Source organism: Budorcas taxicolor, chromosome 10 (assembly GCF_023091745.1).
Source record: "Budorcas taxicolor isolate Tak-1 chromosome 10, Takin1.1, whole genome shotgun sequence".
In the NCBI taxonomy this organism is placed as follows: domain Eukaryota; kingdom Metazoa; phylum Chordata; class Mammalia; order Artiodactyla; family Bovidae; genus Budorcas; species Budorcas taxicolor.
In genome coordinates, this window is record NC_068919.1 from 36,492,720 (window position 1) to 36,519,400 (window position 26,681).

General features: G+C 50.5%; 1 protein-coding gene across 1 annotated transcript in view; it reads left to right on the top strand.

Moving 5' to 3' along the window:
• STARD9 (StAR related lipid transfer domain containing 9) overlaps positions 1-26,681 on the top strand; it is a 114,503-nt gene that overhangs the window by 87,034 nt on the left and 788 nt on the right. Inside the window, exons 21-33 of the mRNA XM_052646398.1 lie at positions 2,139-2,332; positions 2,803-3,250; positions 5,341-5,600; positions 6,109-15,364; positions 15,526-15,702; positions 16,115-16,298; positions 16,648-16,785; positions 24,696-24,813; positions 24,954-25,075; positions 25,276-25,340; positions 25,506-25,708; positions 25,840-25,937; positions 26,151-26,309. Of these exons, the coding sequence (XP_052502358.1) occupies positions 2,139-2,332; positions 2,803-3,250; positions 5,341-5,600; positions 6,109-15,364; positions 15,526-15,702; positions 16,115-16,298; positions 16,648-16,785; positions 24,696-24,813; positions 24,954-25,075; positions 25,276-25,340; positions 25,506-25,708; positions 25,840-25,937; positions 26,151-26,309 (11,422 nt within the window). The remainder of the gene's footprint in view (positions 1-2,138; positions 2,333-2,802; positions 3,251-5,340; positions 5,601-6,108; positions 15,365-15,525; positions 15,703-16,114; positions 16,299-16,647; positions 16,786-24,695; positions 24,814-24,953; positions 25,076-25,275; positions 25,341-25,505; positions 25,709-25,839; positions 25,938-26,150; positions 26,310-26,681) is intronic.

Below are 26,681 nucleotides of genomic sequence, written 5' to 3' on the forward strand. Positions count from 1 at the left end.
TAGCTGCAGCTTTCCCCGGGGGAGGATAAAGGAGCTGTCTTCTAGGGAGAAGCTGATTGTACTGGGTTGGAGAAAAAGTTTGTTCAGGTTTCCATAACAGCTTGCGAAAAGCCCAAATAAACTTTTTGGTCAACCCAATAAATCTGAGAGTCAGGAAGGAAACTGAGTACTCTCAGGGAATTCAGAATAAAGGTCTCCTCCCTGTCTCTTGTAATTGATGGTCTGGATCTTTGTTGGGTATGTCTTAAGACCCTCTGATGGGTTCAGGTTTGTAATTCATCCATGTCCGTGGTCAGATATAATTTGGAGCTGTGATGCAGGTATGATACATACAAGTCTATGTGTAAAATGTTTTTCATCAACTGTTTTTTCTGTTTGTGTGGTGCTCACTGGCTTTTTATTCTGTTTGCTAGCCTCTGCCATACATGTTTTCTGTACACTCCACTGTGTGTGTTTGGCCTTTTGATCCCAGCAGCAGCACCCATCTTCCCCAGAGCCCCTGGTGCAGGTCCCTGGACCCACTGCAGTTTGAGCCCCACACAGCCTCCTTTCCACAGAGGAGCCTGCCACTGTGTCCATTCCCACCCACGCCCCTGTGCTTGTATTCACTCTCCCACCCATCCATCCTTCACTGTCCTCCTCAGGTTACAGTAAGACATCTTAATTTCTTCTAAGTCAAAAGCAACTGGATTGTGTTTTACGCTTTGCTGCAGCTATTCAGCTCTGCCAGCAAGGCACAGAAACCCCCTAGACAATACATAGACCTCAGGTGTGGTTGGGTTCCAGTAACTGGATCACAAGAACAGGCTGTGGACCATGTGGCCCACAGGCTGTAGTTTTCGAACCTCTGCTTTCATTCTTCTCTACGAGGTGGTAAATTTCCTAAGTGGAGTGGACTCCTCAGAGCGCATTGCTCAGCCAGTTTGCCATCCGCTTCTGGTGTCAAGTCACTGAGTGAGTTTCCAAGCCTGAGAGCCATGGGCTCCTGGGGCTGGAATGAGGGCCGAGGGTAGGCTAAGCACAGCCAGATCCAGCTTATGTGTCAGCTTCCAGCAAACACTGAACCTTCCTGGATGCTTCCCCTCTCACCTCAGAGCAGAGCCCCATGCATTTGGCTCTTTTCGAAACCTTAATGACAGGAATGGAGAGGCCCTGAAGAAACAACATGGGAGGCCCATGCATAGAAGGCATGTGAGACCAAGGGAGAAGGTAGCATGAGGGGAGAAGCTGTCAGTCTTCGGAGGAAGGCTCTGACTCGTCCATGGTCCTGCAGGAACCTGGTGGCAGAGTAAAGCATGACTGAGTCTAGAATTTTCTTTTTCTTCTTTTGGTAGAGGTGCTGGGGAATGAATTTGAGTCCTTGTACAAGCCAATAGAACCTTTGAAAATTTTGTATTATTGGAAAATTCAGCTGTACTACAAATGATTGACTCATGGCTAAATCATGTTTTATTTATATCCCCAACATGTTCCCAATGCCTCCCCACTGGATCTAAACACATCCTGGACAGTTTCACCAGTAAACACATCAGCAGGTGTCTCTGAGAGGTGAGGCTGAGCCTAAAGGTCTTGAACCCTCTTGCAGGGCTCGCTCCCCGAGACCAGCCCTCCCCCGGGGCCCCTGGGGCACATGCAGGTCGGTGTGCGTCTGAGTTCCCTCTCCTCCCACTACTAGATTGAGAGGTGCAGTCGTGGGCTCTGAACGTGGATGAGAAGTTCCGTTCCCACCATATTCCCCGAACTTCTGTTCTACTCTCATTATGCCACATTTTCAGCAGATACCTTTTTATTCTCTTCTTTTTTTTTTTTTAATGACAGGGTTTCTTTATTTAGCTAAAAATAAAAAAAAAAAACCAAAACCCAACCACTTTACTTTGCTGTTTTCCTTAACCAAAATGAACCTGTGTTTCTGCTGAGCCCACAGCCTAGGAATCTGCTAGCCTCAGGACTGCTTTCCCCTCCCGCACTGTGACATCACCAGCTGCCTGTGACACCGTGCCGGTCTGTCCCAAGCTGTCAGGAGTCCGGAGCCCTCTGCACCCTGTCCAAGGCAGGGTTCCCTGGGAGGGGCTGAGGCCACTGTGGTTTGTACTGAGCTGTGTTTGCATTTCCCCTGGGTGACCCGGCCCCTGTGACAGGAGAGCGCTGGGAGAGCAGAGTAACAAGGACCACTGGCCACTGAGGGCTGGAGAGACGCCCTGCGGGACCCAGATTCCACAGCAGCAGCAGCACCTCGTGGGGAATGTGAGGCAGCAGATCCTAGTGGGACAGATTAGAGCCAAACAGGAAGCGGAGCCGAAACAGCTGCACACCGGCCTGCGGGTTGAAGACGGTAGGAGCCTGCTTGCCATTCCCATCTCTCTGTGCCCCTCCACCTTCTGTATTCTTTCCTTTGTTTTCTTTGTGATATGATGGAATCTATGGTATTAGGGGTTCTCTCCCCTCTTTTAGAGACCAGGGGCTCTTACAAGGGGCTAAAAGCAAGAGTAAGGAAACAGCCTCATTTTGGCCCCTCATCGGGGTGATGGTTCTCCTGCCTGCTCCTTCATGTGCACACATTTGTCCAGGCTCTGCTACTGGCCCATGTGTGTGCCTATTGCCCTGCTGAGGCCAGGGGCTACATCTCCTTGCCGTGTGGTCAGGGGTGCCGTCACTCTTGCCCCAGAGGGCCCTGTGGCCCTCATCCCGCCCTGTCAACCTGGCCAGCTCTTCACTCTGCACAGGTACAGCTGTGGCCAGAGGTGCCTGAGTCCAGGGAGGGAGGGAGGGCTGACCTTCTCTTGGGGTGTTTTTGGTTTGCAGACCAGCTCAGAGGAGAGACCTGGCTGGCCAACTTGTGGCAGCAGCCACAGCAAGACCACACAGCAGAGAAAGAACTTGAGGCTGCAGTGCCTTCTCATTTGTGGTGCCAGACAGACCCCAAGACTCAGCCGTACCCGCAGGTCCGAAGCCAGAGCAACGTGGTGCACCCGCAGTTCCTGCGGAGACACGAGCGGAACATCCGGCAGAGAAGAGCCTCATTCAAGCTGGAGAGGGTCATCAAGAAGCAGAGGCTGCTGGAGGCCCACAGGGGATCGGAGCAGCTCAGGGCACTGTGCTGGCTCCAGGATGACCGCCTCCGGAGGACCCCCTTCCCAGCCCTCTGCCCCGGTGCCCTGATCCCGGGGCCTCATCGTAGAAGCAGGTTGACAAGCTGCAGTTCTCTGCGCCTCCGAAGGCCTTGCAGCTGGCACTCAGCCCAGCTGCGCAGGTATAGCCCACGGAGGCCGCCTGGAGGCACTGGCTGAGGTTGACAGCCCCTTTCCAGGGCCTCACTTTCTTCCACCTGTGAAACAGAAAGATGTGTCTGCTCTTCTCTTGCTCATCGCTTTCTCTCTCTTCTGACCACTCTCCTTTCTCTATAGTTGGACTCTTCTAAGACTGCCCCTGCCACACTTTGAGCGGCAGCTCTTGCTTCTTTGGTGACATCTCCTGAGGGAGAATCTCAGCCTCGTCTTCCCTGTGCTCCAGACTGTGGCTGTCCACGTATGCCTCCTTGTGTAGCTGCTGCCCCAACTGCAGTCTGTTCCCGCACCATTCCCCCTTCCCCTCCCACCTGCCCAGCAGCTCCAGTCAGCGGCTCAGCCCCCACCATACTGAGCATGCGGAGCACTGTCTCTGACTTCTGGTTCTGTTTGGGCTCCTCCTTTTTTTCTCCTTCACTCCTCATGTTCAGTCAAGGCGAGGATATGCTGTCTCCCTGACTGCTTGGAACAGAGGGCTGTGTCCACCTCTTCATATGCTCTGGGCCTAGCACAGGGCCTCGCCCATAGTAGGTGCAGTTAATGTAAGTGTTATGTTTGCTCACCGATCACTCATAGTCTTCAGACTGTGTGAAACATTTCCAACACACAAGGTGGGAAGAATCATGTACCTGTCACCCAGAGCAGGTGTCACGATTTGCTTTGTCTCCCCTCCTTCATTTTGCTGATGAAGTATTTTAGAACAACTCCTATACAGCATGTCATTCCAGTCCTACAGCAAATATATACAGTTCTGAAAAATAAGGGCTTTCCTTGTAACCATATTGTCATCACACCCAACAAAATTAAAATAATAAGTATAATAAAAAACCTAGGCCATATTCAAATTTCTCTAGTTGCCTCAAAATATATATTTATAGTTAAGATCCAATAGGATATACACAGTGCATGTGGTTATTATATCCTTCAAGTTTCTTTTAATCATCCTTTTTTGCTTCTTAATAATTTGTTTATATCATTAATTTGTTAAAGTGGGTCAGTTCTGTACGATTTGCTTCTTTATAGACTTGTTTGTTTGGATTCTTGTAGAGCCGTTTAAGTTATTCTTCAGTTCCTCATGTTGGAAGATTTCCCTAAAGGTGGGATTCGATTCAGATTCCGTCCAACCTTTTTATAAGTAAAGAAAATGAGGAACACAGTGTACCCGGGGCTGCTTTAAGAGCCAGGGCTCTAGTCTGCAGTTGTCTTGTGTGCCTGTAGAGCTTTCCTTGGACCCTAAAGGCCATGAAATGAAGTGACAGTTGCTCAGTTGTATCTGACTCTTTGCAACCCCATGGACTATACCATCCATGGAATTCTCCGGGCCAGAATATTGGAGTGGGCAGCCATTCCCTTCTCCAGGGGATCTTCCCAACCCAGGAATCGAACCCAGGTCTCTCACATTGCTTGCAGATTCTTTACCAGCTGAGCCACAAGGGAAGCCCAAGAATACTGAAATGGCTAGCCGTACTGGAGTCGGTAGCCGTTCCGTTCTCTGGTGGATCTTCCCAACTCAGGAATCGAACCGGGGTCCCCTGCATTGCAGGCAGATTCTTTACCAACGGAGCTATCAGGGAAGCTCACAAGACCTTAGGGACCTAGTTTTAATGATTTTATTTATTTATTTTTGCCTGTGCTGGGTCCTCACTGTTGCATGTGCTTTTCTCTAGTTGCAGCAAGCTGGGGCTCCTCTCTGGTTGTAGTGCATGGGCTTCTTGTCGTGGCGGCGTCTCTTCTTGTGGAGCATGGGCTCTAGGGCATACAGGCTTTAGGAGATGTGGCATGTGGGCTCAGTGGTTGTGGCTCTCAGGCCCTAGAGCACACCCTCAGTGGTGGCTCAGGGGCTTAGTTGCTCCACACCATGTGGGATCTTCCAGGACCAGGGGTTGAACCTGTGTCTCCTACATTGGCAGGCAGATTCTTTACCACTGAACCACCAAGGAAGCCCTGGCCTAGATTTAAATCTGTTTCAGAGCAAACTGAGGAGGACTTTATATTCCCTTTGTCAGGAGGAAGTAGGGACCTCTGACTTCTGAGATGGCTTTCCTTGTCTCCACAGTGTTTTCATGAATCGGGATCCCTCCACCACGTCACCACCTATGCCTGACCCTACTGAGCAATTATCAGAAGAGTATCTGCCCCTGGCTGCTTCTTACCCCCCAAGGATAGGGCATCTCATCCAGCATGCCCTCCGTTCCTCAGGCGAGGGGCAGTTTGGCACAGCCAGGAAGGCCCTGGCCTGGAAGGGAGCCTCACACCTGGGCACGTGCCTCACCGAGAGCTCCGAGTCGGCCAGTGTCCAGGAAGTGGAGAGAATGGGTAAGCAGCCCCGTCAGATGGTGGCCCAGAGTTTAGTATCTCTGGGCCAGTCAGCTCACAAGTGAAAGCCATGGGACAAGCTGAAGGTCCTTACCCCTTCCACTCAGACCAGGAGGGCTAAGGCCATGCACCAGCAGGGTGGTGAACAAAGGGGAACCTTGGGCCCACGAGGTTGTTGAGGGAGCCAGTTGCAGTTCCTCACGTCTTCATGGATCCAAATAGACATTTGGGCATGGAAAGGCAGCCAAGACTTTCTGGGCAGGATTCATACCACTGTCTCCAAGCGAGGCATCAAAAAGACAGCAGAGGGTCCTGGCAGCTAGGGTTGAAAAGTGCTCTTGCTTGTCTCATGGCAGCCTTTTGAAGAGGCAGCACAGAGTGGGGGGACCCAGACACCATGGCCTCACACACTCCAGCCCCGTAGTGGCTCTTGCAAGAGAAAAAGGTGATGTATCTGACACAAATAGCGGTTACTCAGTTGGTTCTCTCTCCTGTGTCTGTGCAAAAGCCCTGCCAGCGCCGCTGGAGCTGGAGGAGACCCAGGGGAAGGAGCGGGACCTCCCAGAGCCAGACAACTCTGAAAGTGACGACAGCCAAATATCTGAGGACTCACTGGCCGAGAAGGGGCCCAGAAACCCACGGGACAGCCCAGGACACAGTTACCTCACCAGCGGCTGTGGCCACAGCCAGGCCAGAGCACGAGCCTCTGGGAGGGGCTTCACCACATCCTCAGGCAGTCGACCATTCACCTTGGCTCACAGGAGTGTTTCCCTAGACAGCCTGATCGATGCTGAAGAAGAACCGGGGGACCATTGGCAAGGAAAGCCTTTCTTTGGTTCAACTGATGAGATGCCCACGGAGACTTTCTGGCGCCTGCAGAGCCCCATTCTGCCTGCAGGGGGCCAGGAGGCAGTATGCAGGCTTGGTTCCATCAGTCACAGAAGAGCCCCAAGGCTAGATGCCATCTTGCCAGTGAGCAGTTCATTTTACCTGGAACCCCAGCCGCAGCAGCCCTGTGAGCAGCCTGAGGTGGCGGTGGTGGGAAGCCCCACAGAACCGGCCACCATGCTCCAAGACGTGCAGCCCTCCAGAGGGAGCCCTCTGGTGTCCATGGATTCCTGGTTCTCCTGTGACTCCAAGATCAATCCCAGCAGCCCCCAACATTCTTTATGTCCAAGTCCCGACATCCAGGAGGTTCAGTGCTGCGGTTGGGAAAGGCCTGGATACTGGCTCAATACAGAAGAACTCAAGTCACCAGGTACAGAAACCATCTTGCCTTTCAGCTCCACACTGCCTCCGGCCAGCACTGAGCTGCCTTGCAGCATTAGGAGTGTGTATACAGACCCTGTTTCTGGGTCTGTGTCCCTCTGCGACCCTTGCAGCCTTCTTCACCCAGGAGCTGAGGGTACCTTTCAAGCCAGTGGGGTCCCTGATACGGCCCAGCAAGGCGTCTCTGAAGCATCCAACTCTAGTGTGTCCAGCTTGTTGGCTGCCTCTGCCAGCTCATTTACTTATGTTGGCAGCGCCTGTGAGAGAGACTGGGCTGCCCTCCAGCAAAAGTACCTCCTTGAACTGTCTCATCCTGTTTTGGAGGCCACGGGAGCCCCCAGGCCAGTTTCCCCCTCCCTTAAGGAAAACTCTGATTTTCCCATTCAAGCTTCCGGCAGGGGAGGAGAGACTATATTACCAGTTGGTCCTGGGGCATCTAGCAGCCCAGATTTCAACAATGTTCCAACCCATCTGTCCAAAATTAGGCGTTTGAGAGCAGAGAAAGAACAGGACAGTCTGAATGTCAAGGTAGAAGGTACTTCAGATTTCTTTACAACTAGTGAGAAAGAGGCAAGTCATAGTGGAACTTACTCAGCAGATGTAGAATCGTTGACTTCTGGACCTACAAATGCACAGGTCTCTGCAGCAGAAAACAAGATGGCGTACCCCGTGACGGCAGCGTGGAGAGTCAAAAAGAGCAGCTTGGAGGAGTCCTCTCAGAGCAGCAAGAAACCTGGACTCATGACGTCCTCTGATGAGTGTTTCATCCTGAAGAAACCTTGTCACCATATTGTCACCATAGCCACCAAAGACCCCCATTGCCCCCGAGGCGGGGCTCCTTTGAGGAAGAAGAGAGCAGGCCCAGAGAGGCAATTAGGTCAGAACAGCCACTGCCCCCCGCAGGAAGAGAAGACAGACTCCCAGGAGAGCTCCATGGAAGCGGGTGGAAGACGCAGCAGGCCTTCCTGCCCCTTTCCGTCTGGTCCAGAGCTATACCTTCACTCTGCTCCCTGGAATCCACTTCCATCTTCCCTGCAGCCACCTCCCTTGGAAACATTCTATGTGACCAAAAGCCGAGATGCCCTGACAGAAACTGCCTTGGAAATTCCAGCTTGCAGAGAAGCAAGGGTGCCCTCCCCACCCCTCAGGGAAGCCTGGGGCTTTGGACATGAGCACCAGGTCCTCCAAAGTGTGTATGTGGAGAATAAGTTGCCAGTACAATTACAAAACCAGAATTCCAAGATTGTATCATCTCAGCAGGTCGCAGCCGAGAGGCCAGTTGATTTGAACACCAAGGAAGTTTGCAGAGAAAAAGGAAAATGCTTTGGAAAGGTTAAAGAAACAAGCCATAATTCGGTTTATTTTTTTGTCACTCAGAATGGACATTTTTTCCCATCTACCAGCATAAAAGTATGTAAATTTGAAAATCAAGTTGGAATATTAAATAGACACAGTCTTCCGACGCTCGGGCAGGGAGCAAAGGCTCCTGTACAGTCCCACTGCAGTGTCTCCTCCAACAGTTCTGGGTCGGGGAAGCCTCTGCTTGCGAGTGAATCTGAGATGGGTGAGGAAGAAGGGCAGGGGCAGAACACAGTCCTCACACAGGCCCAGGCCTTTGACGCAAAGAGACACTTTCCTTCCAGGGTTAGGTCTGATTTCACCTGTAAAACCATCTGTTTAGCCCCTGACAAGGACAAGCCACAGGGTGCCGCTCTTCCTTTAAAGTCTAGATCAGTGCGTTGTAAGGTAAGCAGCCCAGAGACCCTGGCCCTGGGTGAGAGTCCAGCCCATAAGGAGGAACGGAGGAACGAAACTGGCCTTCTTGGAAAAGCACCCCATTCCAGAGACGGCTCAGAAGAGTTTAAGCTTTCACAGACTGAGTCCACATATGAACAATTCCAGTCAGTTACATGCTGTCAGGAAAGAAACCTCAGCAAATGCAAAGTCCCTAGAAAAGTGCTTAAAGCAAATCCCAAAGAACCACCTGGAAAGACATGGGGTGAAAGAGTTAATAATGCCGATGAGATGGCTAGGCTAATTAGGAGTGTGATGCAGCTGGAGAATGGCATCTCAGAAATTGAATCCAAACAGGGTAAGCAGCTGCACGCTTCCCACCCACCAGGAGTCAGCAAGGAATTCATCTTCCAGTACCAACAGGACCAGGAGACGGCTGACAGTGTGCTGAGGACAGGCAGCTTTGGAAACCACCCACCCTTCAAGGATCAGCTGACTTCTCCCAAACGGACAGACGATGTTATCTGTAGGGCTGATGAAGCTGGGGAAGTGGAGGTGAATGGTAGCGCTGATCCCCGGGGACCTGGCAGCAGATTTGTGAGAGGGCACACCTACCTAGCTGTGCTAGACACACCTGCCAAGGACTCTGGTGGTTATTTAGGGGTGTGCACAGTTTGCAGAGAATGCACCAATGCCTCTGCTCACCCGAGGATGAAAGCATCAGCCGGAGCTCTGCCACTGCAGCCCAGGCCCGAGGGGGCTTCTGAGGAGGGCAAGGTGGCGAGTGCAGTGTGCCTCAGACGCCAGCCCCGCAGCTTGGGAAGTCTGGAGGAGCTGGAGACTGGGGACGGTGTTCAAGAAAGCCGTCCTGCCAAGTGCATCCATAAGCAAGAGGAGCCCGCAGTTCGAGGCAGAGTGGAAGAAATGGCTGCTCAAAGAGGGAGCCTAGAGGAGAGAAACATAGTCTCGGCCACTCAGAGACTCCCTGGCCTGTGCCACCATTGTGTGCACACATCGTTCAGCCACAAGACTGGCCTGTTACCAAGCCAGCCGGACTCCTGTATGGCTCCTTGCCAAGACCTGAGTCATACCTTGCCCTTGAATTCAACAAGGCTGCCAAGAAGCGATCTCTCTGCACCTAATACTCTAGGCATTTCTTCTGTTGACTGTGTGTTGGATCCTACCATGCTGGAGATGCCCACCAGTCCCTTGGCAGCTGGAGTGGAGCAGCAGGACCAGAGTGGGGCGTCTGGACGCCATAGCCTGCAGGGAGGCAGCAGACAGTGCTCCTCTGTGGCGCACTCTGCCCGGCCTGGGTCTGTGCCATCCGTGGCCATGGGACCTCATGGTCAATCCAGTGCACCAGGGAGCATTCCCCTGGGTGCAGAGAGCAAGAGGTCAGCAAGCAGTGGTCCCCAAGACCAGGGAGGGCACCTTAGAAGCAGCTCGATGGGCCCGGGTAGCAGGGTAGGTTCTCCTTCCAGAGCCAAGGCAGCTGAACCAAGAGGACCAGACAGAGCCAGTGCCCTGAATGGGGCCTTTAGCCTGCTTGAGAGGAGGGTTGGCAGCCCCTTGGAAGAAGGAGACAGCCAAGGCAGAGAGGTAAGGCAGGAGGCCGAGGACCTCAGTCCTGCTGGTGGGGCTTTCTCAGCGCCTATGTCCCCACCAGTGGTGCCTCATTTGGAGCCCTCTGCTCAGCCACCCACAAGCCTGGGTGTTTTGGAGGAGACAGGACAGGCAAAGACTCAGGGGAAGCAGCTTTATGACATGGTGGCTGGGGCCACAGTCCTGCCTTCCAGCAAGACTTTATTAGAACCTGAATGTTCTTCAGGGCCCCCCGGCAGGCTGCAGTGTCCTCAAATGGGCCAGTCAGTGGCCAACAGAACCACAAATGAGGCTGAAGCACGGAATCACATGGCATCTCTCTCCGTTGAACCAGGACACCTATCAGTTGACAAGAGGACAACTGTCCTTCAGGCCATACCCCCCTCTGCAGACAGGTTCCACTCTCTGCCCAGCACTGACACTGACATGGGGCCGCAGTGTCCCTCATGGACTCGCTCCCACACCGACCCTGCTCCAGGTGGGAGCCATTGCACCGGAAAGCCGGAGCGTTTCCTGGGAGCAGGTGAGCAATCTGTGTGTCACACAAGCTCTTCTGAAATCACAGAGAAAAGCAAAGAAGCAACCAGAGCACCTCCCTCTGCTGATGCTCTGGGCTCAGATGGTCTTCCTTCTTCAGCAGCCTCCAGGGAGGAGGACAGGAGGGTGATGACAGGTGAAGTAGAGGCTGCCTCACTTTCTCAGGCCCCTTTTGAGGATTCTGGACAGATCGCACAGGGGAGAGAGGTGTTGGCTGCGGCCGAGGGCATGCTCCCTGGCCATCAGGAGAGCAGCCCAGCCCACCAAGAACCTGGGACTCTGGACTGCACATGGGGAGGAGGTTCAGATAACTTCCAAGCCGTTGCACAGAGAGGAAGAACAACCTGTTTTGAAAGTCACCTTGTGATCTCTGTTGTTCAGAACTCCACCAGCCTCTCAGAGCCTAACCAAGACCAGGGCCAATGCCTCGAGGCTTCCACCAGCTTAGAAGAAGGGAGAGCGAGCCCCAAACGGGGTACTCTCCTGCCTGGAGCCCTGAGGGGGCTTGGACCGGAAGCTCCCTCACAGCCACGTGTGAAGCAGGAAGGGAGTGTTGGCTCTGGGCCAGCGGAAGCCTGCAGGGCCAGCATGGAAGGTCCCAGGCCAGTTCTGTTGCCGGATCAGAGCCCCAGGGGAGTCAGAGAGGAGGCCCTGAGCAGATGCCCACGGGAAGACTCGGGTTTTGGTGTCTCCTCATGGAGCCCTGGTGGCAGCAAGACCCTTGGCCTATCCCAGGGCCAGGAAAAGAGTAGATCTGGTCCTTGCTGGCAGCCATGCAGCCCTCAACCTGTTATTTGGGGTGCCCATTCCTCCCCTCCCTCCACCTCACTATGTTACAGAGATGGTGACCTGGGCAGGGGGGCTTCCATGGCCCCTCTACACCCTTACCACCCTTCCAGGGTCCCCTCCAGGGCCTGGGGAATGGAGAGAAGAGAGGGCCGTGGCGGGGAATTTGGCGTGCTGTCGGCTCATGGCCTTGAGCCCAAAGGCATTAGTGTAGAGCTGGGGCCAGCAGACAGCAGCACCCCGGAGGCCTCTGCCACTGCAGTCCTGCCTCTGACTGGGGGCTGCAGCTCCCCTGCTGGCCCCGACATGAAGACGAGCCCCCTCAGCCACTCACTCACTGATGGGAGCTCCAGGTCAGTAGGGGATCCTGAGAAGAAGGCTGCCGAGAAGAAAGTCCGAGCCGAGCTTGAAGCCCTCCCTTTCCCCGAGGGCAAGTGCTCTGAGACACCCGGGAGGGTGCAGGACAGCTCTGGGCGGGGCCAGGGTGCGAAGGGCTCTCAACCCAAGCCAGCAGCAGCAGAGGGACCACACACCCTGAATTTAAGTGAACGGTGTGTTGAGAGTGAGCTGCCAGAGGGACTACAACAGGGATGTTTGGGAAATGACATCAGATGCCTTTCAGAAGAGCTGCAACTTCCCCCAGGGTCCAGGGATCATGGTGGCTTGCATCCCCAAGCCAAACTCATAACAGAGTTAAAGTATATCTCCAGATCCCAGGTTGACAGTCTATGGGAGGAGGAAGAGCAACAGAGAGACCAGGCTGCAGGTGGCCGTGAAGACCCTGCGGGGGTCAGGAGTCCGCCACATGCTGATGAAGGTGGCTTGGACAGCTGTCAGACTAGAGGTCCAGACAGACAGGGCAGGACGGTGGCCAGGTCCCCCGTGTCCAAGATGATCTTGCCCAGCTTCGGTGACTCAGCCACTGTCTCCTTAGGCCAACGCAGAGCACACTGGCTGGCAGCTCAGGGCCCCGGGCAGCCCCCTTCTGGCGGGGAGCAGCCGGTGCCCCACCACCGGGGTTCACGTCCTATAATTGCAGTCTTCTCTGGTCGCAGACACTCCAGACCACAGTTCTCTGTGGTTAGCTCTTCCCGGTCTCTTCAGGAGCTGAACCTGAGCGTGGAGCCTCCTTCCCCAACAGAGGAAGATATCGCGGAGCCCAACCGATTGTGGACCTCACACTCCAGGGGCACTTCCTCAGGAAAATCTGTGGTGAGAACGTCTCTGAACGCTGAGGGCTGTGATCAGGAAGCCTTCTCTGACTTGGACAGTATTGCTGCTGATCTCAGGCCCCTGCCACCCGCACCCCCACCTTACTCAGCGACTTCAGGTTTCTTGAGAATGCCAACCCCCAATCTCACATCTGTCCATCCATCTGGTGCTCTGGAACAGGCCCAGTCAGGAAAGCCAGAGAGACAGGGTGGCCAAGCCAGGCCAGAGGAGCGGCACTCCACGGATGTGGGTGGAGGAGCCCTGCTTTTGTGCCCCAGTGACGTCAACCCCTGCCTCCTTCCCTGGCATCCCAAGGGGCCTACGCGCCCGGGCTGGAGGCAGCATGTGTTTGGCAGTGCAGTCAGTGTCTCCCGCCGCCCCACATCGCAGGGCCCAGCACCGCCAAACGTGGCGCAGAGTAGCATGGATAGCCGCCTAGAGGACCAGAGCTCCTTGTTCCGCTCCCACCTCAGCACCTTGGCCAGCGCCCAGAGCCTGTTGAACAAACGCAGCAGCGGTGGAAATGCCCGAGGTTCACGTGAAGCCTGGGAGGTATGGGGTTCCTTGCCTGCCCTGAGGAACCCCAACATCCTGATCAGCTCTGAAGAAGCAGCCCCCTTGAAGGGTCCTGATGAGAGAGCCCAGTTCCAAGGCACCCCTGGTGAAGTGGGTTCTCTGAGGAGGGAGCCCCCTTGGGCTGAGGGAAGCGCTGCAGGTCCAGTGGATGAGGTTATGCGGCTGTATCCACCCGAGGTGGGTGGTCCCATAGCTCAGTCCAGGATGAACACCTTGGAGCAAGGCACACAGACCCTGGGCTGCGGGCCCCACTGGAGCTATTCTGACTTCTCTGCCCAGTCAGATCTGGCCTCCTGGGCCAGCATGCACAACCTGTCTCTGCACCTCTCACAACTCCTGCACAGTACCTCAGAGCTGTTGGGGAGTCTCTCCCAGCCAAGTGCGGCCGAAAAGGAGTGGAATGCCAAGAGGGACACCCCTCGTGAGGTGCCCCAGACCCAGATGATGGACGGCTCTACTCAGACCACCGTGGATGAGGGCATCCAGACTGACCTGGCCTCACCACCTCTCCACCTCCAGGCCCCAGAGGCCGACCCTCAGGAGGTCAATGTGATCCTTGAAGGGCTGGGCTCAGATCTCGCTAGCATGTCTCAAGGAAAGGGACGTGTTCCTGGGACACTTCAGAAGAGAGAGGCAGAGGAGACAGTGTGGAAAACAGCAGGGCCCCTAGATCTTCAGGGGGAAGACACTCTTTGCAGGCCCCAGAGCGCCCCTGTACCCTCATCCCACTTCAACTTTCAGAAAGGCCCCTTTGAGCAGAACCTGCCTTCTCTGAGCCCCCAGGCTTCTCCGGATGCCCTCCTGCCTCCCAGCTCCCAGCCAGAGGAACCCACCTGCCTGGCTGTTGGCAGACCCTGCCTCAGCGCGTTTTCCTCCCCAGGCCCCTGCACCCAGGCTACGGAGTCTGTTGGGGAACTCAGGGTGCAGAAGGAGCAGGGGTCGGCCAGCACCTTGCTGGTGGACAGGGCCTCCTCCCCGATCCTCACACTTAGTGCCAGCACCCCAGGGTCAGGGATCCCCCTAAGCGCCTTGTCTCTTTCATCTCCCTCAGCTCTTTCCCTTGACAGCCGCCAGAAACTCATGTCCAGCCCAAGCCTTCCCCTTCCTGCCCCCCGGCCTCCAGTGGGTAGTTTTTCTCAAACCACTGATGAGGCAGATGGCTCTCGGAGAGCAGGGGCTCCATGTGGAGAAGGCAGAAGTTCCTTAGAAGAGGGCGACTGCAGGCCCTTCCTTGGGGTGAGCTCCCAAGGCAGCCCACAGCAGAGCACAAAGCTCCAGGTCTGTTTTGTGCAGCAGCCCCTGCAGCAGTGTCTGCCCAGGGCCACCGCCGGGGTGCAGAGCAGACTGTTGCCCCCTCCACTGGGTAACAGGAGCCAGAGGCTGGCTGACAGCTTTCTGCCTGAGGACATGGCCTCAGTAGAGTGTGGCCCACTGAGCAGAAGGGGGCCAGGTGGATGGCAGAGCAGGGCGGAGAAAAGGGGTGAGCACTCAGCATCTCCCGTGGAGCTGCGGCCGGCTCTGGACGTTCCCTCTTCGTGGGGGGGCCTCCAGCGCCACAGCTCCTGCCCTTTCTCTGAGTTGACTGATACCCCAGGGCTCCAGGGTTGCATCTTGGGCCCACCTGTGGCCTGCCAGCCTGGGGGGCTGCTGCCCCCTGGTTCCCAGATGCACACGGCTCCTGAGCCCCAACATCATGGTCTGAGGGACCTCCCCGTGCATAACAAATTTAGCGACTTGTGTGAGCCTCAGAATAACTCTCCTGGAGAGCCAGATACCGTGGATTCCCTGGGGACCAGATGTGATTGTAGCTCTGGAGAGCAGTCCCAGAGGCTCCCACAAGCCCCTGAGGACCAGAGCCGGGCACCTGAGTGGCCCCAGAAGGAACAGATCCCCCTGAAAGTTGGGGCCCAGAACCTCTCCCTCAGCACAGAACTCACAGAAGCAAAACTGCACCATGGCTTCGGGGAGGCAGACGCCCTGCTGCAGGTGCTGCAGAGCGGCACGGGGGAGGCGCTCGCTGCTGAGGAGGAGGAGCTATACGCCCGGTAAGGACCCGGTCCTGGGTGGGAGGCCCGAGAAGGCTAACAGCTGGCTGTTCCCCTCTCCCTGGCTCAGCTCTGGGATTTTCTGGGGGTCAGAGATAGATCTTAAGATGGAGAAGGGGCTTCAGGGTCAGCGTCAATGACTCAGTCACGTTCTGTCTCAGGCCAAAACACCCGGCAGAGACCCTCCAGAGGGAGCGGTCTGAGGGACTTCAGAATTCCCGCCGGACACGAAGCCTCAGCCCCAAGAAACAACTGACCTTCGCCCGGGACTTTGACCTCCCCAGCCGGCGCCGAGAATACCTGCAGCAGCTGAGGAAGGACATTGTGGAGACCACCCGGTAGGTGGACCCACTGCCCTGCGGGGAGCCTGCTCGGTGTGGGGCGAGAGCATGTGGGGAGCGGGGCCTGGACGCTAGTGTCCTGGACACCGGAGGCCACAGCTTTCTATGCCAGGAGTGACCAGGAGTGGGTCCTACGTGCCTGTGGACATTGGTAGGCAGCTGTGGAGAGAGAGGCAAAAGGAAAAAAGAGGGTGGGAGGGAGCTGTGGAGGGCGTGGAGTGGTTAGAGGGACCATGATGTGCTATGTAAGGCTGCAGGCCTGAGCCTCAGGATGTTCATAAAACCAAACTTGAAGACCCTGTGGGCAAAGAGAGGATGGGTCTTTCAAGAAGGCGGTGTTAAGCGGGCCTGGGCCATCGCCCACTGACCACGTTAGAAGGCATCTCTCCACCCCTCTGGTTTTCCCCAGGAGCTCAGGGTCAGCATCAAGGTCTTCTCACCCACCCTCTGACATAGAGCTGATGCTACAAGAATACCAGCGGGCCCGTGAGGAGGCCAAAGTGGAGATTGCCCGGGCCCGGGACCGACTGAGGGAGCGGACTGAACAGGAAAAGCTGAGAATTCGCCAGCAGATCATCTCCCAGCTGCTGCAGGTGGGGAGTGAGGCAAGCCTCTGATTTCTGGGTGGGCTTGGGCCTGGGGCAGACCTCAGACTGGATCAGCCATCACCATGCTGCCTCTGAGTCTTGGAACGTAGCTTCTGGAGGAAGGTGTCGGGTCCTGGTGCCTGTTCAGAGCTGCTTCGCTCTGTTTACGTGTCATCCTCATCAGACCAGCTCTGGTCCCCGGGCGAGAGTCTGGGAGGAGGCAGCTTGGGAATATAGTTGGGAATGGGACGGGGGTGGCGTGAGGGTGTGAGGCTAAGGCAGGAGGCGCTGGGAGGTGATGGGAGTGTGGTAATGATGCACCCGAAGCTGGCTGACGCTGACCTGTCCTTCCCAGGAGGAGGAAAAACTACACACCTTGGCCACCTCTGGCTCCCGGTGCACCAGCTCCGACGGAAGCCTCTCATCTGGTGTCACCTCTGGCTATAACAGCAGCCCAGCCTTGCCAAGCCAGCTCCAGTCCCCAGACAGTGTGGTGAGCAGGCAAATGTGAGGCATGAACCGGGGGCCAGGACCGGTGATACTTAGGAAGTTTTGTCTCCTAGAGGCCACTCACTGCTGACATGAACCCTCATGAGCAATGGCCTTTGTTCTTCCCTGTGGTTTTGTCTCCCTTCCCTGTTCATTCATTCATTTATTCAACAGGTATTTATTTTGTGGGCACTATTTTAGTCACTGGGCAAAATTGTTCTTGTCCTTAAACAGATTATTAGAGGGAAGTAGCTTGTTTTATGATTAATTAAAGTTCCATGAAGAAGGGGTGCAAAGACAATATGAAACAGAAACCTGACTTAGTCTGAAGGATCAGCAAAGATGCTCTGAAGAGACTGTTTAAACTGAGACTGGAAAGCTGAGAGGTAGTTAACTCAGTAGAAGTTGGTGTCTGGAATACTTGGGGGGCAGATGAGCTTTCCAGATGGAAGACTCAGCAAATGAGTCTTTAAGGGAAGAATTTTATGGGGAACTACAACCTAGATAGCATATTCAAAAGCAGAGACATTACTTTGCCGACTGAGGTCCGTCTAGTCAAGGCTATGGTTTTTCCAGTGGTCGTGTATGGATGTGAGAGTTGGACTGTGAAGAAGGCTGAGCGCCGAAGAATTGATGCTTTTGAACTGTGGTGTTGGAGAAGACTCTTGAGAGTCCCTTGGACTACAAGGAGATCCAACCAGTCCATTCTGAAGGAGATCAGCCCTGGGATTTCTTTGGAAGGAATGATGCTGAAGCTGAAACTCCAGTGCTTTGGACATCTCATGCGAAGAGTTGACTCATTGGAAAAGACTTGATGCTGGGAGAGATTGGGGCAGGAGGAGAAGGGGATGACAGAGGATGAGATGGCTGGATGGCATCACGGACTCGATGGACGTGAGTCTGAGTGAACTCCGGGAGTTGGTGATGGACAGGGAGGCCTGGCGTGCTGCGATTCATGGGGTCGCAAAGAGTCAGACACGACTGAGCGACTGAACTGAACTGAATTGACAAGAAGGTTAGTGTGGCTGGAATGTAAAGAGATGGAAGAATCACACAAGAAAAGACTAGAAAAGGCAAGGTCATGTAGACTCTATTGAAAATTCTGGCTGCTTTCTAATCCATATGATTATGCTATTTCCCGAAGCTGCTGATGAATTTTTTTAGTGGGGAGAATGACAAACGTGCCAGAGAAGAGGCAAGAACAGCCCCGGTAGACCCACTCATGACTGTGACAGACAAAGCTGAGAGATGACAGTTGCTTGGTTCAGGGCACTGTCCAAGCGGAGTAGCCGAAGTGCATATGTTAACTAGAGAATCCACAGGCACCAGGGTGGATTGGAAGTTGGAGCCAGGGAGTGGGAGGAGTCAGAACCACACACACTTTGGGCTCAAAGGGCTCGTGATGTCCAAGGGACGAGGAGCCTTGGGAGGGACAGGTTTAGAGGGGAAGATCACCATCTAGTTTTGTATTGACTGTGTTGAAAGTACTTGTGAGAAATGCAGGGGAGTAGTTGAAAATCAGGCAGCTGGGATCCCGATCTGGAGCTCAGAGGTGAAATCTGGCTGGGGATATAAAATCTGAAAGCAAAACTTTTATGCCTTTTATAGGCAAAACTTCACATAGTAAAAAAAAAAAAGTACTCAAATAGTAACAAAGGTGCAGAACGCCAAGTGCATCTTTCAGTCTCCTTTCTGCCTCCCCAGGAGCATTCGTCCATCCCAGTTTGCTGTATATTTCCAGAGATATCCTGTGCATCTGTTAGGATATGTATATCTTTAAAAAATATGTCTTTTTGTAAAGTTCATGAATGGAAGCATACTGTACCCATTTTCTCTGCGCTTTTTCCTTAAAAATATTTTTAAGATATTTTTTCATATCAGTAAATCTGGTGCTTTTTTAAACAGCTGAATAGTGCCTTTCTCTTTTATTGCATGTTGTTTTGTTTCTGTTTTGTAAATAAGTTCATTTGTACTATCTTTTTAGATTCCACATATAAGTGATACCATACGATATTTGTCTCTTCTCTGACTTACTTCACTTAGTATGGTAATCTCTAGGTCCATCCAGTGCTGCAAATGGCTCCATTTCCTTCTTTTTTATGGCTGAGGAATATTCCATTGTATATATGAACCACATCTTCTTTGTCCATTCATGAGCTGTTGGACATTTAGGTTGCTTCTATGTCTTGGTTATTGTAAACAGTGCTGCAGTGAACACTGGGGTGTGTGTATGTTTTTGAATTATGATTTTCTCCAGATATATGCCCAGGAGTAGAATTGCTAGATCATACGATAATTCTATGTTTAGCTTTTTAAAGAATCTCCAACTGTTCTCCATAGTGATTGTACCAATTTATATTCCCATCAACAGAGAGGGTTCCCTTTTCTCCACACTCTCTCCAGCATTTAGTGGTTTATAACCTTTTTGATGATGGCCATTCTGATTGGTGTGAGGTGATATCACATTGTAGTTTCAGTTGATTCAATAATTAGTGATGTTGAGCATCTTTCCATGTGTTTCTGACCATTTGTTTATCTTCTTTGGAGAAATGTCTGTTTAGGTCTTCTGCCCATTTTTTGATTTTTTTTTTTATATTGATCTGCATGGGCTGTTTATATATTTTGGAGATTAATCCCAGGTCACTTTGTTTACAAATATTTTCTCCCATTCTGTAGGTTGTCTTTACATTTTGTTTATGGTTTCCTTTGCTGTACCAAAGATTTTTAAGTTTAATTAGTTCTTATTTGTTTATTTTTATTTTCATTACTGTAGGAGGTGTATTCAAAAAGATATTGCTGTAATTTATGTCAGAGTATTCTGCCTATGTTTTCCTCTAAGAGTTTTATAGTATCTAGCCTTAAATTTAGGTCTTTAATCCATTTTTACTTATTTTTGTGTATGGTGTTAGAGAGTGTTCTAATTACATGAATTAGCTGTCCAGTTTTCCCAGCACCAGTTATTGAAGAGTTTATTTTTTCTCTAGTTTATACTCTTGCCTCCTTTGTCATAGATTCATTGACCGTAAGTGTGTGGGCTTTCTATCCGGTCCCATGGATCTATAAATCTTTGTGCTAGTACCATACAGTTTGATTACTGTAGCTTTAGTATAATTTGAAGTCAGGGAGTCTGATTCCTCCTGCTCCATTTTTCCTTTTCAGGATTGTTTTGGCTATTCAGGGTCTTTTGTGTTTCCATACAAATTTTAAAATTTCTTGTTCTAGTTCTGTAAAAAATGCCATTGATAATTTGATAGGGATTGCACTGAATCTGTAGATTGCCTTAGTTAGTATGGTCATTTTGACAATACTGATTCTTCCAATCGAATAACATGGTATATCTTTTCATCTGTTTGTATCTTCTTCAGTTTCTTTCATCAGCACCTTATAGTTTTCAGAGTATAGGTCTTTTGCCTCCTTAAGTAGGTATATTCCTAGCTATTTTTTTTCTTTTTGCTGTGATAGTAAATGGAATTGTTTCCTTAATTTTTGTTTCTGTTTTCCATTGTTAGTGTGTAGAAATGCAAGATATTTCTGCATTTTAATTTTATATCCTGCAACCTTACCAAATTCATTTAGCTGTAGTAGCTTTCTGGTAGCAACTTTAGTATTTTCTATGTATAGTAAGTATCATGTCATCTTCAAACAGTGACAGTTTTACTTCTTCTTTCCCAATTTTTCTTTTACTTCTTTTTCAATTTTTCCAACTTCTTTTATTTCTTTTCCTTCTCTGATTGCCATTGCTAGGGCTTCTAAAATTATGTTAAATAAAAGTGGTAAGAGGGCGCATCCTTATCTTGTTCCTGGTCTTAGAGGAAATGCTTTCAACTTTTCATCATTGAGTATGATGTTAGCTGTAGGTTTATCCTATATGGTCTTTATTATGTTATGATAGGTTCCCTCTATGCCCACTTTCTGGAGAGGTTTTTTTTTTTTTTTTAATCACAAATGGGTGTTGAATTTTGTCAAAAGCTTTTTCTGTACCTGTTGAGATGATCATATGGTTTGTGTTCTTCAATTGATTAATGTGGTGTATCACACTGATTGTTTCTGGATATTGAAAAATCTTTGCATCCCTGGGATAAATTCTACTTGATCATGGTGTATGATCCTTTAATGATCCTATTGTTAGATTAGTTTTGCTAGCATTTGTTGAGGATTTTTGCATCTGTGTTTATCAGTGTTACTGGCTTGTAATTTTCTTTTTTTGTGATGTCTTTGGTTTTGTTTGTCAGGGTGATGGTGGCTTCATAGAATGGGGTTGGGAGTGTTCCTTCCTCTGAAAAAATAGCTTCAGAATGATAGATGTTAAGTCTTATCTAGATGTTTGATAGAGTTTGCCTGTGAAGCCATCTGCTCCTGGACTTTTGTTTCTTGGGAGTTTTTAAGTCACAGTTTCAATTTCAGTACTTGTGATTGGTCTGGCTCATATTTTCTGTTTCTTCCTAGTTCAGTCTTGGAAGATTGTTCCATTCTAAGAATTTGTCCATATTATTGGCATATAGTTGCTTGTAGTAGTCTCTTATGATCCTTTCTATTTCTGTAATTATAACTTCTTTTTCATTTCTAACTTTATTGATTTTTTTTCTTGTTTGGCTAAAGGTTTGTCATTTTTGTTTCTCTTTTTCAAAGAACCAGCATTTAGTTTCATTGATCTTTTCTATTGTTTTCTTTATTTCTGCTCTGATCTTTGTGATTTCTTTCCTTCTACTAACTTTAGGTTTTGTTTGTTGTTCTTTCTCTAGTCGCTTTAGGTGTAAGATAAGGTTGTTGAGATTTTTCATTTCCTAAGGTGAGATTTTATTGCTATAAACTTCCCTCTTAGAACTGCTTTTTCTGCATCCCAAAGGTTTTGGATCATTTTCATTTGTCTCTAGGTATTTTTTTATTTCCTCTTTAATTTCATCAGGAATCCATTGGTCACTGAATAACATTGTTTAGCCTCCATGTGTTTGTGTTTTTTACAGTTTTTTTTTTTTTTCTTGTAGTTGATTTCTAATCTCAGTATTATGGTCAAAAAAGATGCTTGATATGATTTCAGTTTTCTTAAACTTGCAAAGGTTTGCTTTGTGGCCCTGGAGCAGGTTCTATGTACATTTGAGAAGAATGTGTATTCTGCTGCTTTTGGATGAAATGGTCTATAAATTAAGTTCATCTGGTCTTATATGTCAGTCTTTTATTGATGATTATTCAGCAGTTGTGATTCTGGTGTTTTCAGAGAGGAGGTAAGGTTAAGTCCTTCTACTCCACCATTTTGTCTCCTCCCCATAATGATTGTTGAATAGAGTAAAATTTAAATTCTCCCTCCTACCACAAGCTTATTCCTGTGCTGCTCTATTATGTAATTTCAAATCACAAACACCACCCTCCCCAAATCACATGTTCACCAACTCTGAAGCTCTGTAGTATATTCCTTCTTGTTTGTTTTTTACATGAAAGTTAGGATTAGCTCGTTTAGCTCAATTATAAAAACTTCTTAGTATTTTAAATGGGACCATATTAGATTTATAAATCAACTTATAGAGAAATCACATCTTATCCTGTGTAATTTCCTAACCAAGAATATAGAAGGTTCAGTCCTTTGTATGATTTAAAACTTTCATGTGTCTCTAAAATTACATATCCGATTTCTTCTTGCTTTATCATCTTTTTAATTTCTGTTATAAATAGGTTTTCTCTTCCTGTATGTCTTCTGTCTGGTTGTTTTCTTGTGTTTATGAAAGTTAAGTTGAATGCTGTGTATTAATTTTGTGCCCATACTATTGTTTGACTGATTCTCTAGATCCGCATTTATACAGTAGTCACTAACACAGGTAGCTTAATTTAATTATGTTAAAATTTCAGTTAAGTCACACTAGCCACATTTCACATGGTCAGTAAACATATGTGGTTAGTGCTTACCATATTGTGAAGCCGTGCCCTTGATTTTTTTTTTTAAGATATACAGCCACATCCTCTGCAAATAGTGATCATTTGACCATTTTTTTCCTAATTTTTGAACCACTATTTTCTTCTTTCCTAATTGAATGAACCTAATGTCCCAGCATAAATAAAATAATAGTGATGACAGTAAACACCCTCATCTCTTATTTCAGGCTTTAGTGGGAATGCTTCAGGAATTTCCTTCATTTAAGCTGAACGCTAACATTTGAGCTGAAACAGATGTATTTTGCAATACTAAGTAGGCATTTATGTATTACTATTTTATAGAGTATTTTTATCCAGAAGGTTATTTCAGAGTCTCTAGAGATGAGTGTTTAATTGATCTGGGGGCTAATAATTAATTCATACATTCTTATAATACTTTATATACTTAGGATATCTTCTTTTAATGTACATTCAGAGTCTGTTTGCTAATATTGTATTCAGGATTTTGTGTCAGTATTTATGAATTTTTTTCCTGTAGTTTTTGTTTTTACAATATATTTCAGATTTTGGTTATCAATGTTATACTTTTCATAGAAAAAAAAGGTTGAAATTTTCTTTTTCAATGTTTAGGAATAGTTACAAAGGTAATGGAAATGTTTAATCCTATTGAATTGTCAGCTTAAAGTAATATGATGCCAGGTCTTGGGGACATAGGAACCTTATAAAGTCTTATGACCCAGCAGTGCTCGCAGAGATTATGAGGGAACATGTATGAAATTATTTCCTAAAGCCTTATTTGAAGTGATAATGAGTTGGAACCCAGTAGCGATGGACGTGAGTCTGAGTGAACTCCGGGAGTTGGTGATGGACAGGGAGGCCTGGCGTGCTGCGATTCATGGGGTCGCAAAGAGTCGGACACGTCTGAGCGACTGAACTGAACTGAGAGAATGCATCAGTGAGAGAATGGATATACAAGATGTGGTCAGTGCACATTTGTAATACTATGTAAAAGTCAGTCAGTTCAGTTGCTCAGTCATGTCTTAACTCTTGGCTGACCCCATGGACTGCAGCACACCAGGCTTCCCTGTCCATCACCAACTCCCAGAGCTTACTCAAACTCATGTCCATTGAATCGGTGATATCATCCAACCATCTCATCCTCTGTTGTCCCCTTCTCCTCCCACCTTCAACCTTTCCCAGCACCAGGGTGAAGATGGAGACAGAGTACCTCTGTTTACGTCTTCTTGTGTTTAAAGCAGCACAAAGTTAGAACTGATGATAGAGGTAGGATGGTAAGTGCCTGTTAGATCCAGCAGAAGTCGAGGGTCGTGTCATTGAGGAGCTGCTTGCAGTAAAGGTGGGGTCTGGCTCCAGATTTTCTGATGATGGTAAAGATTGAAGGCAGGAGGAGAAAGAAGACGACAGAGGATGAGATGGTTGGATGGCATCACCAACTCAATGGACATGAGTTTGAACAAACTCTGGGAGATGGTGAAGGACAGGGAAGCAAGGTGTGCTGCAGTCCATGGGGCTGCAAAGAGTAAGACACAATTTAGTGACTGGACTGGAACTGGTTCCACATTACAACCTTGGGCTTAGCCATTGGATGTGGGACTGGGGCCAAAAGTCAAGATTTTCACAGCCCATCACTTTCCCTCCCCATCCCACCTCCCAGTTGGGCTTTGTTTGCTGCTCACACTAAACACAGCTCCAGCCATGGCCTCATTCCAGTTCCTTCGTGGGCAGAGGGTCCCCCCACCCAATGACCCCTGGTACCCCAGTTTATACTGATCCGTGTTGGAACTCTTTTACAAGAAACCTTGAACTTGTGACTTGAAGGGCAAGGAAACCCTCCAGGGACTGGTTTCTATTGCTCTTGCCTTCTTGGGGGCATCCAGCTTCCTGTAATCCCGTGGGGATGACCTTTTCACTGGAGCCTTTATGTTGAAGACTGTGCAGTTCAGAGGCAGAGATGATTCTGCACTGGCTTTCTGGTGCTCTGCTCTCTCTGTCCCTTGGCTCTGGTCCTGAGCATCTTCTCTTCTGCAGGGTGACACAAACTTGCCTGATTCCAGAGACTCCTGGATAGGGGAAGTACGGGGCCGCTCTTCAGTGAGGAACAATCAGCTGAATCTGGCCAGCTCTGCCTGGAAATGCTTAGCCTACAGTGAGTGGTGGGGCAGGTACCTGCCTTGTGGGGGGACTTCAGGGCTGAGGTCTGCTAGATCCTGGGGGCTCGTTGTCCCTCAGGATGCCGGTGTCGCCCCAAGGCCCTGATGCTCAGGAGCCTCCACCTATTCATTGTAGGCCGCAGAGCCGCCTTGGGCAGTTGCTGCTGTTCCCCGTCCAGCCTGTCCAGCCTAGGGACCTCCTTCTCCTCCTCATACAAGGATTTGGCCAAGCACATCGTGGACCTCTCTATGGCTGATGTGAGGTTTCCGGCAGCAGACCCTGCTCGGTGGGGGGGTAGGAGGGAGCGGGGAGGAACAGGGCAGACGAGGGCTTCTTCAGCAGCTCTCTATCTTTACAGAAGGGGCAATTCAGGAAACGCTGGCTTGAGGGACTCATCCAAGGGCCTGCTTTGTACCAACTGTGCCCACTAATCTGGGTGTGGTCACTGTGTCCCCAGGTAATGGCTGCTTGCTCAGATAACCTGAACAACCTCTTCAGCTGCCGGGCAGCAGCCGGCTGGAAGTAAGTTGCTTTGCACAGTGTCTTACTGTTGCAGCCCTGCTGGCCTCGTCTCCTCCTTTGCCTTCTCCACCCTGGCTTCCTTGAGTCCCTCACCTGAACTCTTCTTTTGTGACCCTGGAGCCCAGTTTTTACCCCATCTTCTTCCCCACCCTTGGTGTCCCCCAGCCATCAGGGCGAGGAGCAGGAGGTGCAGCTGTACTACAAGATGTTCTCTCCTACCCGGCACGGCTTCCTGGGGGCTGGCGTGGTGCCCCAGCCACTGTCTCATGTGTGGGCAGCTGTGAGTGACCCCACCTTGTGGCCCCTGTACCATAAGCCCATCCAGACAGCGAGGCTGCACCAGCGGGTGACCAACAGCATCAACCTGGGTGAGCCCAGGGAACAGAGGCAGCTCTCTTGGGAGGCTGGGTACTCAGGCTTGGTCTAGCGGGGTGTCAGGCTGTAGAATGATGGGGTGTCACAGGGCACCTTCTAACTTTCTGCATCCCTGCCCCTCCAGTGTATCTGGTGTGCAATACCACCGTGTGTGCGCTGAAGCAGCCACGGGATTTCTGTTGTGTCTGCGTGGAAGCCAGAGAGGTGCCTGCCTTGCTGGTGGTAAAGATGTGGGAGGAACTTGGGCTGGTGTGTTGTTGAAAGCAATCTCTGTGGGCATCCCGTCCTCTGCTGGGGGGAGGAGGAGGGCAAATTGGACATGGTGTGTGTGTGGGGAGGGCCTTGAAGGTTGCGTTCCACGGTACTGCCTGCACTGGAGCCTGTCCCTGGTGGAGCCACATTACATAGGCTGAACTCACACTGCTGTGTTTCCAGGGGCAACTGTCTGTCATGGCAGCTCAGTCTGTGTATGATGCATCCATGCCGAGACCCAGCAGGGAGATGGTCCGAGGGGAGATCCTGCCCAGCGCCTGGATCCTGCAGCCCCTCACTGTGGAAGGGAAGGAGATCACCAGAGTCATCTACTTAGCCCAGGTGATCCACCTCCTGCAGCTGGTCTCACAGCATGCCTTGATTTGACCCCAGCCTCATGGGAGCTTACTGTAAAGCTGTTCAACATCCTTTAGGACCCAGGACCTGTGGCCTGAAGCTGGAGGTTTTAGGGTTTCTTGGGTCACAAATCAGTGGCAAGTCAGAGGAAGGAATGAGGCACAGGTGACCAACCTTCTTGAAAGCTATTTTCAGAGTCTGGTGGCCTTCATCCTCTGGCTGTTCCCAGGGTCCTCAGGAGATAGATGAGTTATGAGGCAGAGCAGCAGCCTCTCCCTAACTTGGCATTGGAAAGTGAAGCTTTTGTCTAGATCTGAACAGCAGTGTACAGGACTGCACAGTTCAGTTCAGAGTTTG